This window comes from Lissotriton vulgaris, chromosome 7 (genome assembly GCF_964263255.1).
Source record: "Lissotriton vulgaris chromosome 7, aLisVul1.2, whole genome shotgun sequence".
Lineage (NCBI taxonomy): Eukaryota > Metazoa > Chordata > Amphibia > Caudata > Salamandridae > Lissotriton > Lissotriton vulgaris.
The window spans coordinates 1675017230-1675032402 of NC_141695.1; the positions used below are offsets into that span (position 1 = coordinate 1675017230).

At 41.5% G+C, this 15173-nt stretch overlaps 1 protein-coding gene across 2 annotated transcripts in view; it reads left to right on the forward strand.

Moving 5' to 3' along the window:
* SNPH (syntaphilin) overlaps nt 1-15173 on the forward strand; it is a 135476-nt gene that overhangs the window by 29199 nt on the left and 91104 nt on the right. For both annotated transcript variants that reach the window (XM_086929056.1, XM_086929057.1), the window contains exon 2: nt 10469-10556. In XM_086929056.1, coding sequence (XP_086785182.1) covers nt 10469-10556 — 88 coding nt within the window. The remainder of the gene's footprint in view (nt 1-10468; nt 10557-15173) is intronic.

Consider the following 15173-nt stretch of genomic DNA (forward strand, 5'->3'; position numbering starts at 1 on the left):
TGCCCATGAATGGGATCTATGTAAATAGCTGGGGGTGATCGCTCACAAGACAAGAGTCATAATCTGCTGGTCACTGGATCAGGCCAAAAAGATTGCAATGTTTCATTGCAATCGGTTGCATTTAAGGGTCAGTTTACTGCTTCTCGGTCTTAAAGGCCTTCTTGTTTCCTCGCAACAGTGTTAACCTATCTTCGATCGCCTCTAGAGCCCTCCCTGGATCGTGTGTTTCCTTAAGCAAAGCTTATTGTGGCCCGGCGCGAGCAAGCTTTAACTCTCTATTGCTGCATCCATTTCCTGCCCCCATTAATAAAGGGGCGGTCCAGCCCCTCCTGATTACTCTGGCCTCTTGGGTCATGAAAGCACGTGACTGAGCGGCGCAGACTACACATTCTACAAATACATGCCCCCCCTTCTCCATCTTTATGCCCCACCTGTCTCGTGAACAATAATGTCTCTCTCCCTTTTAGGAGCCCTGAAATGGATTGACAACTGAAGTATTATTAACAATAAAAACGGATTAATGTGAAGATTTATGCATAAAAGACACACCATGCAGCGCGGAATAACTATATTCAGGAAATCCATTGGTTCTTGGTTTACGCTCTAAACCAGGGTTCTCCAAACCGGTCCTGGAGGGCCGGATCCATGCCAGATTTTGTGCATAGAGAAGAGAAAAAGAAACTTCCCAAACTGTCCAATCAGGAGGCAACAAATGAGAGAGACCGTGAAGCCCACGGATGTAAGCAGTGGGTAGATTCCAAGCCCCTTCCAGTAAACCGTATTTCTCGCAAGTGAAAGAACATGCGTTAGTTAGCAAACCATGCGCTGTCACCGGTGAGACCTAAAAAGAACCATTTCCCAATGGATCAGTCTCTGCATTCAACTCTTCCAATGCTGCCTAATAAGCAGCCTACAAGAGGTCTACGAGATAATTCCACTAGAGTCAAGGATGCTACCGCTGCACTGTCACCTGGAGTGTCTCCTGGATATTTGCCAGGCTGCTACGTGGACATCAGTCCACATGTTCATGAAGCATTGTTACCTGGACAGTTGGGTCCATCGAGAAGGGCATTTTGCCCACTTTCACCTGCAGCACTTATTAGATTGAGCCACTTCAGACACACCCCTTGGGGGAGGTACTGTTAGGAACCTATTCAAAACGTGAGGCTTCTGTGATTAGAAGTAACCCTCAGAAGAACAAGTTACTAGTCTTCGGTAACGTTTTTTCTGGTGGATACTCTAACTGCTGATTGCTCACCGAACCTTGACGGTCTGTGAACTGGACTCTTGCATTTAAAAAGGTCACAAGCTTCGAGATCTGCACACTGGTCATGCCAATCTGCTGTTAGGCTCTGCGTCTTAGAACGTCCGGATAGCCTAGAAAGCAACCAACATCACGTCCAGATAGCCTAGAAAGCAACCAACAACAGTGCACACTTGTGGTGCTTATATGCATCTCTGCTCATCACTTTTGGAGCTGAATGACATTGAAGAGGTGCCGCATGACCCCCACCTACCACTGTGCAAGGGTACTGCTTGAAAATTTTCCAAATCCAGTCTGTGAAGTATTGGAAAGGTGAAGAATCTGTGGTTAGATAGGGTACCCACCAGAAAGAGCGTTACTGAAGGTAAGTAACTTGTTCTCCAAGACGTAGCATGTTAAATACACCACAGCCCTTTTTCCAGTGGCGGTTGGTGATATATAGATGTGGAGAGATGCCAGAGCTGAAATGGATGTTTTAATCCATTGACAGGCACTGTGATAAATACCTTTAGTCTCGATGCCAAAGCTCTCAATCATTGCTTGTTAAGAGTGTTTTATTTATAGCGGGCCATGATTGAGAGCTCTAAACTTGAGGCTGAAGGCAGTGCAACTGTCTCACAATGCCTGTCAGTAAGCCAAAAAGTAAATAATAAAATATTTACTTACCCACGCGTCCTCCGTGGTCTCCTCTTCAGAAGTCCCAGCGAGAGTCTCGGAGCCTCAGCCCACTCCCACCAACCACTCCAGATGCTGCTGATAATGTTAAGAAGCATGAGAGCAGCGCCAGGATTGGCTGGAGGGGACTGGCTCGTTGCTCCTTTAGGTACTGTGGACCTGCGCCTTCTCTCCACCCAGCTGTCTAAGACAGCTCGGGTGGAGATGTTTAAAGTGCTCATGTCAGGCTGGCTGTCACAAGACAGCCAGCCAAAATGGCATGCGCACTTTAAACAGGAGTGCCACGTCTTCACTGCTGCAAATCAGCAGCAATGGCCCAGCCACTTCCGGACTCTTGGCTCAGGCTGAGAGTAGCTGTGAAAAAAAAAATAGTAAGAAATTCAATTTATCATTTTATTTTTCACCTCTGCTGCTTTTGCAGCATGGGGGTGGGGCGCGGCGCTAATGGAGAAATTGACGCTGCCGCCTTCACATTACCACCAGGGGCATAAATTCACTACACATGGCTAGACTATTTGCTTCTCCAGAGATGCGAATACCACACCCATCCACAGACCTTGACATGATTCCTCAAAGCTCCAGGTGTAATGGAGGCACAATTTCCTTGCATTTGAGAGTAGCGTGCTGAAGCCACAGTGCTCTCCTTCACTATGGCAGCTCTTAATAAGTGTGCCATGATGAGTTATTTTCTATCCATCTTGATCAACTTATCTGATCATGCCTATTGGGTACTACTATACTGTTTCCTGTTTTGGGACAAGGCTCTTCTCAACCAGTGTACCTGTTCTTGCCTGATCTACTCTACCAGCTGGGTCTTGCTTTACCGGTATGCATCGTCTTGCAAGGTCTAGTTTCAACAATGACCCCTGCTTTTCATGTGTTGCTACAGTGGTGTTCTAGTGGTTGTTATGTCTTGCTCAGTCGACTTTGAGGGTCCTGCTCCCTAGTCTTGGCTTTACTGGTGTCCCCTTGCATATTATATCCAACTTTACATTTCTTTCTATCCTTCTCACCCTATGTGAATACCATTAAACCGTTGTCCTTATGTGACTCTTTGGATGGTATGCTATCTCTTAGTTTAGTTTTGTTTGCTACAACAGGCTTTTGCTACATCTCCCTCATATATTGCGCAGTGCCTTCCATTGCTGGCTTTGTCAAGCATTGCCGGTCTATTGGCTTTCAGGGTTTTGGAAGGTGAATCAAAAAATGAAATTGTCTGCGTCATAGCAACATGGTTTACCATCTGTCAGTTCTGTCACTATGACAACGTCTTCAGATTTGTCGACTGGTCCATAGCCAGCGCTATGCTACTGCATCGGGAAGACATTGAATTGTTTCACTGACATGCCGATCGAGATATTAACCTTGCTACCAGAGTCCTAGTTGTTCTTGGTGTGTTACAACTAAAATATGTGATGTTCTCTTGCCTCAAGTTTTGACGGCATGATTTGGAAGCACAGCAGAAGTGTTTTCAAGATATAGAGAAACATACAGGTGGAAGCTGGCATATAAGTCTGAAACAATTCATTAAGGCATTGCTTACGATGGCTTGATTGGTATGGCCAGTTGAATATTACATATAAAATGCTAGCTTTTTATTCCTTCATTCACCTTTTAATGTATTTGCTTGTGCTTGAATCATCAGATGGTTCACAGGAGCTGCTTCATGAGTATAAGAGTACCGAGTAATAGTGCAACAAAGAGGAAAGTATAATGGTAAACACCTGCTGGTTGTTCGGCAGCTTCAGCAACCTGGAATTGGATAGGTCTTGTAATACCATCTTGTACAGAGAGATGGATCTTCTCGGTCCAGATATAAATGGATATTAGGAGGATGTAGATGGGACCTCTGTCTAGATTCAGATTGCAGGTCTCCTCATTGCTCACTAAGTGGTGAGAAACTGGAATTAATCCGTGTCCAAATGTGATGATTCATACATGCGAAAGCATACCTGTCTTCCATCTGTGATACTTTTTTGAGGATAGGAAGGTTAAGAAGTTGCTTGCTGCCAGGTGGAAACATCAGTGCAGGGAAAATCAAGTACTTTGTTTTTGTGGTTTGGTATCTTGAATTTGTTAAAAAGCAGAAGTCTTTTCGTGGAATTTCCCCCCTTTATTTAAAGCAATCTGGACCATGTTGGTCAGCCAATGTTTCTGTGACCATATATCTCCTAGCCTAGCACCCAACCTGTATAATCTGGACAGAATTGGGTGGCACACCCGTAACAGAGTGTTTTATGTCTTCTTCCTGATGTATTGGCAGCCTGGGTTTCTCCATCCAGACAGCCTGAGCAATTCACACTCTGCCTCTTACAGTTGTATTACCTTCAGCTCATTTTGTTTTCAGAGCCTCCACATTGTTATGGACTGGGGTAATGGAGCAATCTTTTTATATTCACTCAAAATTTCACGTACAAATTTGTTTTTTAAAGATTGCCATCAAAAGGCTTTACCCAACGAAGTAATGCCAACTGAATATGCTTCATCTATGCTGCTTGCCCAATAGCGCTGTCTTGCCTCATTTTCAATAACTCCATACTTGTGACCACTGGTTTATTCCTGATGACTCTTTTTGAGCAGATTTGGAAGAGTGCATAATTATATGATACTTATTTTAACTAACTGCATACAGTATAATTAGATGAATGACTACTTTACGAAGAAACTGAAAACATTATTGTAACACAATTGTACTAAAGATATTTATCCAATGAATCCCTGTCTATGCATATTAAGTGATCCAGCTTTTCCCTTTCATTTAAAAGCCTATGCTGTTTTGGGTGATTTTCGTCTTTGGTCACAAGATTTTGGCTTGTGCACCACATTATATAGTTTTTAAATTTTGAAAAAGGCTGGAGAATTATTGAAGGTAAGCTGGGTTCCTGTTCACTGGGTCTGCTTGGTCGTTGTTGAGACCTGATTCATGCTTGATGGTCAGATAATGCTCTGACTTAGTGCTTATTGGGCGAAAAGTTGAGCCTTCTTCTGGAGTATTGGAGGTCTTGTTTGTTCTTGCTTTCGGACAGGGCTCATATAGGTTGTTTTGTCTGTGCAAATTGTGACCTTCAATATACAGAAGAAAGGCCATGATCACTAGCCATACTGCCCTGGGTTCCAACACATTTATGTATAGGCTTGATTCATCTAGTGTGAAGTCACCACTTGTGGACAGCTTTTCAATGTGCACACCCATCCTCTAGGGTAGTGTCTGAGATGAGATAGAACTAGGCTCCTGAAAGTGGAGTGGTGGGACCGTGAACAATTGTTATTTCTTTCGCCAACACTGCATGGCTCTCTGAAACTGTACAGAGACTTGCTCTTCAGCCTCCTTATCGTTTGAGATCTGTATCCATGCGAGGATTGTGCACTGTTGGTTCATCTCTGAAGGTGCTAACGTTGAATGAGGGGGGTACAGGATGGCATCAAGTCCAGGAGGGCTTTGAAGTTTATTGTAGTGTGTGAGTCTCATGCCTGCACAGTATTTGCCAGATGCGTCAAATTTGGCCACCCTTCTTCAGATATCGAAACATTTGCGTCTTTTAGGCCAGTTCTTGAGCACAGGAAAACCATCCTCAGGATAGAAGAGAGACCTATACACATTTAGGGGAGACCATCTGATGCATGATTGGCAGAGCCTGGACAATGACCTGAACTGAAGGTGCTGTCCGCAATCAGTCATCCAGTTGTGAGAAAATTTTAATTTTAATTTCATAGCAGCAAAGATGTGCTGCCACTGGTGCAAAGCATTCATTGAAAACGTGAGGGATAGATTTCATCATGAAGTGCTAACATTGATAATAGTTGTGCTTTATCGGGCTGTCAAAATAATGCAATGGAGTGCAATGAACTGAAGAAAATTACATTGTTCTGATGTGTTCTAGCATTGTCCAGAAACCATTTCTCAGATACTTGTTTGAGTTTCTGAAGTTCAAAATAGGTCACCAACCACCCACTTTTTTCTTCATAGTTTTCTTTAATTAATAAAACACTTTGCCTCTCCTGCATCATGCAATATTGATCTTTTTAGTCACATGCACAGGATGTGTTTTGACTGTGGTTTATATGCTGGTGGTGTTCTATTGGTGAATCCCGGAGAATGGCCCCACAGAACAATGTTGAACACCCATTTGTCTAAGATTATGGCCTGCCACAAAGCCAGATCATTATTTATTTCAAATTTTCTTGAAGTGCCTCTCTACCAAGAAAGTGTCTGTGTGCTGTACAGCGACACATGTGTTATCTACTTAAAGAGAATCAAGAGGTACACAGCCAGTGAATCATAAACAAAATACTAGAAGGGAGGATGAAAGGCCTGTGTTTAGCAAACCTCAGTGTCAAAGGAATAAGCAGTTAAATGATGGAAACAAAATGGAGTAGGATCGAAGGTTATTGGATGGGGAAGAGATGAAATGACAAGAATGTTATGGGGAAAAAGATCGAGGAAAGAGAAGAGAGACAGTTGAAAGTATGGGAGTTTAAGGTGGAGGGGGAGGTACAGAGCATTGGAATGGGTAGGGTAATAACGAAAAAAAGACTGAAATGAACTAAGATTGATTACTGGTCCAAATCTAGTTTAAGTAGATAAAGTTTAAGTGTCCCTCCCCCCCACCCTGAACTAAGATCCTCAAAAATGTAATTTTTTCGGACAGTGAGTTCCACAGGAGAGACACTACTCTGGAGAATGACTCAAGTCCAAGAGTGTCTTTGTATCTCAAGTCTGTTTTTTGCTGCCGCAAGTATGTAAAGAGAATGCAGGCCATCTTAAATTTGAATCTTGCCTCGCTGGTGAATCAATGTAGTATATTAAAAATGAGAGTGACGTGATCAATTTGTTTTTGCTTGACACGAGCCTGTTTGCACAGTCTACAATCGCTTTGTGGGAATCTAAGTTCACTTTTATTGCTTCTACAAAGGGTGGCCTCTTTATCAGTGCAAGAGATAAGGGCATGCACAAAAAGGTAGAGGTCTGATAGTTGAAGCGAGGATGTTTTATTTTCTTTAACAAGTTAAGCCATTCTGTATAGTTTCACACTATGTTCAGTGTGAGATACCATGGTTAAGTGAGGGTTTGAGCTTTTAACCCAATGTTTTTACTTTGGGATCAATGAAAGGCTTGAAGCTAGATATGTGACAGTTGTTTTAGAATACAGGTATCTGGAAATGTAGAGACTTTTAAGTAGAGCTGGGTACCAACAGAATATACAGTCTACAGCTCCATCTGTTTTCTCCATCAGAACTCTGACTTTTTATTCATACAAACTAAATAGCATTAGACACAGAGTGAATCCTTGGGGGACACCACACAAGAATAAATTAGGCTAAGATATCACTAATTGTTTGCAGTATGCTAGAAACGAAGTGAACCAGATCTGCTTCTTTAACAGAGAGTCCGTTGTCAAGGATATAATTAGGTTTTTTTTAATCTGTAATTATCAGTAGGGTCAAAGACTGATGATAAATCTAGCAACAAAGGACACAGACATCCTGTTTGTCAAGCATGGAGTGCAATGCTTAATTTGAGCAGGTGTTGCAGGCGGCACCCAAGGGCAGTCATTTTTGGGACTGGCACTTATTACCCTCATCAGACTTTCATCCAGAGTGAGAGTGAGAAAAACAACTTGACGAAGAAAGAAAGAGTAAGTGGGTGACAGTAAACCGCGAGAAAGGGGGAAATCGGGGATAAAAATGAACGCTCAATAGTGGGATAAAGGGGCATGGACTACTTGGTGGTGGAAGAAAGGGGCTTGAAATTGAACCAAGATTGTGCAACCTTTGTATTTGGCACCTCTGATATTTGTTGCTCCGGCTGTGGGCTTCTGAGCAAAACTTTGGGCCTCTGCACTTATTGTTTTACAACTTAAGCACTGATTGCAGTGGAAGGATTTTTGCTTTTGCTGTTTCGGTGCTACGGGCTTCCAACATTTAGAGCTCCTGTCTTTCAAATAAATGTTCATCAGAAACCAATGGATTGTGTTATCCTGATGTTCCATTGTTTTATGGGGCATGTTTAGTGATAAACTTTCGCAGGTTATTGTTGTAGCTGATTAATTATTTATTTATGTTGTTCCTTCTTGTGGTCCTCGAAATAATGTAATATTTGTGCTCTGCATAATCTCTCTTCTCAGCGTTGATAGTAGCTTTTGCCATATCCCTTGTGGTAGTCCTTATACTCTTCACAATCCAGGAAAAAAGTGAATGCTCAGCTCTTCTGTCTTTAGGGCATCCTCGGGCTCCGCCTCAATGTGATTTTCCTTCCTTACCTCCATGCAGCCTCGCCCAGGATTTGGAGAGCCTTTGTTGAGGTGGTAGGAGGACATTTGGTCATCAGTAATGGTCTCAAACATGATGTCTTCTTGATTGAAAAATATGCCATCAACATAGTCACTGATGAAGGTGCTGTAGCTGGCCGAATGGTCTTCCGAGGTGATTGTGGAGTATGGCATAGGCGATGAAGCAGAGGACACAGTCACTACCTTCATCCACAATGTTGTTGTTGACTGTATGTTTAGACAACCCGGTTTTCTGAAGCCTGGGTGAACTCTGTGGCCTTTGCACTTTTATCCCCAGATTTCTTGAGCTCCACTTTACCTCTTGCTGCTTTGGGAGGGTGGAGTGGGGAAGGTATTTAGCACACTGGTGTTTAATTTCTCTATAATGTCCTTGCAGAGAAAGTCTTGAAAAGTTCACACACTTGAGCAATGTGATTAGGATGCAGGCATTAAGTATGCTGCCTGAGAAGGACATTAGCAAACATCTTTTTAGGCCCACTTGTCTGGCAGGGACTAATCAGTGATTTTCACATGGCCAGGCATTTCAAATGTGTGGGAAATTCAACAGATAAAGAGATGCAAGTAACTTTCCCCTTCTCCAACACTCAAAGATGGGGTAGAGCGCGAACCTCTGGGCCTTGTAACTGGAAACAGTCGGAAAATGGCTGCAGCTGGGAATGGTAAGAGAAATGAGAAGAAAAACAGCTTCTGGTGTGAAAGAAAGGATTCAAAATATTCCTGATAATTGCAGGTTGTTGAGTCATCTTGCCAGTTTTGAGATGCTTCTGCTATAGATATTCTTCAGAAAGAGCAGACCTCTGGAGAGTTCCCTTTTACATGCCAAGCTGTAGAAAATAAATCGTGAGGTGGGGAGGTGTGCGAGGCCAGTGGAATTTACAGCTTCTCCACCTTTTTCACTCTCTGCTGAGTCATAGAATGAGGTGGATTAGCTGGATATGCTACAGTGCTAAATAAGTGCATTCTGTCACTGCCTTTTTTACCATCTTTTGATGATTCTCAGTCTGAAGACGAGCATGTGAATCTAAGAACGCTCCAGGCCTCAAGAAACCATGATATCAAGCAGTGTCCTGCAAGCTGAAATTACTATTGCAATCAAAATGAAAAAGCAAATAATGCGCGAAACTATTAACATGGATGATGGCGAGAACCAGCTGGTGCAGGGGTCATGTAACGGAGGCTGAGCAACTAGATACAAACAAAAAACCTATGGAGCTCTAAGGAGTCTGGAAAAGAAAGCGCATGATATATCTAGCCTATTTGCTAGTTGAGGCATAGCAATCAGCAGGGATCAAACTAGATAACTGTTAGACAGTATGGTAAGCAGAAAAAGTATCAAACAACTCTATGCCTTTAGCAGAGGAACAGAACGGGTGGGAAATGTAATATATTTTACCTCAAGATTGGCAGGTGAACATTATTGTGCGCATTTGAAGCTTCAGATAGGTTCTCCTTCTGGGGTTAATTGGCTTTGGTGATAAAGATATAACGGTCGCAGTGTGGCTTCAGTGTGTGTGTTTTCTAACCTCGAACCCAGGTAATAGTGCTTGGAGGCTATTCTCACTTCCTGGATAGTTTGTGTGCCAAAGCGGATGATGCCAGTGCTGTCAAAGTGTATGACTTTGCAACCTAGGAGACAAGTTGCAGGATGAAACTGGCTGGTGAGACATATGAAAAGAGTTTAGGACACTACGGGAAGAAATGGTTGAGTATTGAGAAGAAATTAGTTCTTCTTGAAATGTAGTACATCACACCATTCAGGAAAGAGTGTTGATTAGATTTGGAGATGACCATAACATCACAGAGATTTCCTTAAGCAATGAAACATAATGAGCACCAAGGATAGATAGATTAGGGAATGTCACTCTGGGCTTGTGTCCGAGGAGTTTCAATATTATGCTAATTAACAAGTAGGAGGGTAACAGAAATCCCTTACATGACTTGATGTGCAACTAGGGCATTTTTCACAAAGGAGAGTTCCTCTATAACCTTTCACCTCTGTGAACTTTGTGTATGACAAACCCTTATGTAGACAAAAGTAAGTTTGAAGGAGGTTGTGATTAAACCTAGTCTAAGATATTAATAATGAGCCTGTTGTTGAATGAGTGAAGTGAAGATTTTTAGTCGGGTGGTTTGAGAAGGATGTTTACGTAGTAGGGTCTGTGACTGAGAATAGATAAGTTAATCAAGTAATATATATGTGTTCTTTTCTATCCCATCCCTTTATTTCTTCCCGATCTAGACCTTCAACCTGCTGGTGCCGGAAACCAGCATCGACACGGTGTAATGTCTCTGCCCGGAAGTCGAAGGCCTTCCACTGGATCCCGAAGGTAAGCTCAGACGTCAGAGATTGATTTGGGAAGGGGACATTCTTGTACCTGACGTATGGCTGAGCTGAAGGAGTTTTATTGGGGAGTATGAGTGTAGGCATCTTTGTGCATTTATTTTGGTTGGAGTTTATATCAAACCTATGCCATGGCTCAAGGCCCAGGCAGCTAATGACCCTGTCCTTGTATTGGGCTGGGGTGAAAGAAGATTCTTGTGCTTTTCCTTCTCTTGTTGGTGGGGGTGAGACTAAAGTATGTGCCTATTTGCAGTTTTTCGTCTTCTGTAAGGGTGCACATGTGTTCTTGTGATAGTAGCAGCTTATTCCGCTTTTATTTATCACAAGACTTTGTGTAATTAGAGGCCTGACACTTTCAGATTCCGTGTTACAAATTTTATACTTTCTCTAATATTAGTAAATTCTCTTCAATTATAGCCCCCCCAGGGACCTCGTTCGTGACTCTTATTCGTAAATATGCAGTGCTTAATTTGTTTAAAAAAAAATGTGCCAAGGCTGTCAGAAGACAATACAACCGCGGGGGTGGGGGGTGTATCCCCAAATGACCCTCCTATACCTGGGCATAAAACATCTGCAAGATGTGAAGAACAAAACAGTATGGAGGGATCAATCGCTCTTTTATTTTTGTCCAAGGCACCATCAATTACCCTAACATTCTCGATATTTTGTGATTGTAAATATTTATAATTTTGTTAGATACACATATCATTCGAAACAATACCCGGCGTGGATAGCACCGTGCTAATCCTATGCTTAAAGACTTTGCTGTACAAATGGCAAAAGACTTTGTCCATTTCTATCTCTGCGTGGATAGCACTGTGCTAATCCTATGCTTAAAAACTTTGATAGAAAAGCAGACATTTAAGGTGAGCAAATTTAGAGTGTCGGTGGTGTTGAGCGTGCTCTATACAGGAGCTGCCTTCCACCTAAACTTGGGAACTACCCAGAGTTCTCTCCTTCTTTTTTACACATATCATTCGGCAGGACTCTGGTACATAAATTAGTTACACATGAATGAAACACAAAACATAATATGTATAAAGGGTAAACAAATACATAATAAGCAAACATAAATCATTATCACAACATAACATAAGAAAGTACATATGCACAATATATACAACATATACAATACCCTAATTATTACGTATACTCATGTACATTCATCAATCCGAGTGATAAATTCAGAGCTAGTCCCCTTCGCACAAGAGGTATTACACCTCTCTCTCATTTAATTATGTGCGCCTATAATCTAAGGCCAAATTCAAAAGTTATTGGACTCCTCATATATCTGTCATTGACACATAATTAAATGAGAGAGAGGTGTAATATGGGGGTGGGTGCAATTTACGTAATTGTGTTACGCAAATCTCCGCAAAACGGTAAAAAATCTCAGCGAACACGCAGTATTGCTTGTTTGCGATGCTTTTTTACTGTTCGCAATCACTGTTGCTATGGGTCTTTTGTTGGACTTTGTTTTGGATTATAAATTTCTCTATATATTCTGAAACTGTTCCATTGTATTAGACCTGTCAAGCTGTAAATAAATCCCACATGTTTATTGTTCTGGATTTTCATAGTTCTATCAAGCATTCTAGGGGCACTTATAAGTTAATGGGAAAATTAAGACTTTTCTAGCTAAGAAATCGTTGATACCCGATCGTGGTAGCTACCCATTATTATTAGATAAAATAGCCCATCTGTTTTTTTTTGTTAAGTTCTTTTTATTAAAACGGTGTATCATACACCATCACAAGCAATGCATACATATATCATAGTCTGGCGGTAGTAGAAAGAGAAAACAGTTAAATTACAATCAGCAACCAAGTGACCTCAGTGATTCCCAAGCCCTCTGTGTGTAGTCATCTCCTGTGTCAACCCTCCCCCCTCTAAACACTGCACCCTTAAGTGTTGTATTTTTCCCAAGCACTCCAGATCTTGGCCCAATTCTTTGGGCATCTTCTGCTCTGATAAACAACTTTCTCTGCTCGCTAGCACCAATCTAGATCTTGTTTCCAGCCTCTAATCTTTAATAGCCCATCTGTTTTATTAGATTTATTTCAAACTAATTGCTAAACCATGTTGGAACACTATACTATCATAAAAAGATGAGAATAGATATGCCCAAATCTCATGGCAATCCTTCATTGTCCAAAGAGCATAGCAATCCAAACCAAAAATGTAATCAACTTGATTGCAAAAAGCAGGAACTTAAAACATGGAAAGATAACAATAAATGCAGAGCTCATAATTAAGTTTATAAACTGAGGTTTTCCAATCTTAGTATTTTTTTTACAAAGATGGTATCAGCTTAGCACCCAATTTGTCTCAGGAATTATTTAAACTCTACTGGGGGTTAAATATTACACCTGATCCTAAGTCCTTGAACATATTTCTCAAGACTTCTCTAATTAACTGGGGTCTCTTTTTCTAAAACTCTTCTCTCTTCTCTTTGATCTAACAGCAAAAATAGAGAATTATATATTTATGATATTCTCAGCTTAGTTCGAATTTCTTCTGATCTTCAAATGTCAAGGTTTCCGGAATTTTGAATGTGTAACACCTACTGTTGGTTGATGCATAATGGATGTATGACGTCTCTCAACATCTATAACTAACTTTCTTTGCTTCTTTTGTTAAAGAGAGTTATCAGCCTGTTGGCTGATAATATATCTGTAATATTAAATGCCTTCTTGTAGAAGAGATTTTACTCTGATGCTTTAAAATATGCTATATTAAAACCTCTCTCAAAAGGTCTTGTTTATAGCAAAAATGTCTTGTTTTAGAACAATTTCCAGGATTCAATTTTTAGCAAAGATAATTCAGTTGTCTGTTACTACTCGATTACATGAGTATCTGTAGTGTAACTCTTTATTCTCAGATGCTCAAGCCAGGCTTTACATTTCTAAAGGAACAGTTGTCCCTTTCAAAAAGAGCATATAAAGCAATAATACACATAAATACAATAATATCTATGTTTTTGAAGTACAAATGGAATATTAGAAATGTATTAAGTCAAATGTTTTTTAAAGAAAACCATAGAAGTGGGACAATATACAACAAGCAAGGAAGTCAATAGAACTTCAGAACTCAGAAATTTCACCACATGTGGCTAAAGTACAGGCAACGGAGAAGCCACAAATAAAAAGTACCTTTGCTCATATTTGAAATAACAAGTAAACAGGTAAAGTCGAGATACTGAAGTCGATAACGTTTCAATCTCTAACAGAGTAGGGGATCATCATCAGAGCACAGTGATGCCTGTGAAAATGCCTGCATGTCACAGAAGACAATTTGAGGCAAGGTGCAACAGACCTTGGCTTAAATGGTCTTCTGCGACATGCAGGTATTTTCTCAGGCATAACTCGTTTTGTCCTGATGATGATCCTCCCTACTCTGTTAGGGATCAGAACATCGTCAACTTCAGTACCTTGACTTTACCTATTCGCTTATTATTGTAGTTATTTTAGAATAGAGTAAAGCTACTTTGCATTTGTAGCTTCTCCTTTGTCTGTACTTTAGCCACTTGTCGTGAAATGCCTGAGTTCTGAAGTTATATTGACTGCCTTTCTTGTTGTATATTGTCCCACGTCTGTGGTTTTCTTTTTTTTAAAATTGACCTAATAGATTAATAATGTTCAATTTGGAATTCAAAAACATAGCTATCGAATTTCTGTTTATTATTGCTTTGTATTTCGTCTTCGAAAGGAAACACTGTCTCTTTAGAAATTGCTTGTACCCCAGGCCCCTTTTGACTTCTTGGATTCCCTTGTCTATTTAAAAATGTAAGTAGCCAGGCTTTAGCAATCTCCATGGTACAGAACAGTTGTACGCTCGTACGCTCACCAGCTGACAACCTTTTTACTCTTTTAGGAAGCACCATTGTGTAATTGCGCTGCCTGCTGTATAGCGCTGCCGCATTTTATTTCGCCGCTTTTTGCTTTGCAAAATCACTTTTAGCTCTTACCTGCACTTTTTAAAGGTTTTCACCCCACATTTAGCGGGATTCAGGCCGATTTAGGGCTTTCTTAAACTGCGTCGCGGCGATTTGGCCGCCATCTTGGGTGTGGGAACCACGAAGGTGCCGGTTTTCAGGTGCCATCTTTGTCGCGGGTCCAGAGGTTAACTCGTAGGACTCTCGCGCTTGTTGAGGGACTTAAAAGCAGGAACTCATCCACACACAGGTAGACTTTACTTACCTGACCTGCAGCGCGTACGCTCACTAGCTGACAACCTTTTTACTCTTTTAGGAAGCACCATTGTGTAATTGCGCTGCCTGCTGTATAGTGCTGCCGCATTTTATTTTCGCCGCTTTTTGCTTTGCAAAATCACTTCTAGCTGTTACCCACACTTCAAAAGGTTTTCACCCCGCATTTAGCGGGATTCAGGTCGATTTAGGGCTTTCTTAAACTGCGTCGCGGCGATTTGGCCGCCATCTTGGGTGTGTGAGCCACGTAGGTGCCGGTTTTCAGGCGCCATCTTTGTCGTGGGTCCAGAGGTTGACTCGTAGGACTCTCGCACCTAACGGTGTATATAATGCAGAACATCCAAGCGCGCAGCGGGCGCGCCAGAGGCAAGCCCGTCCGCGCACAGGCCGCGACCA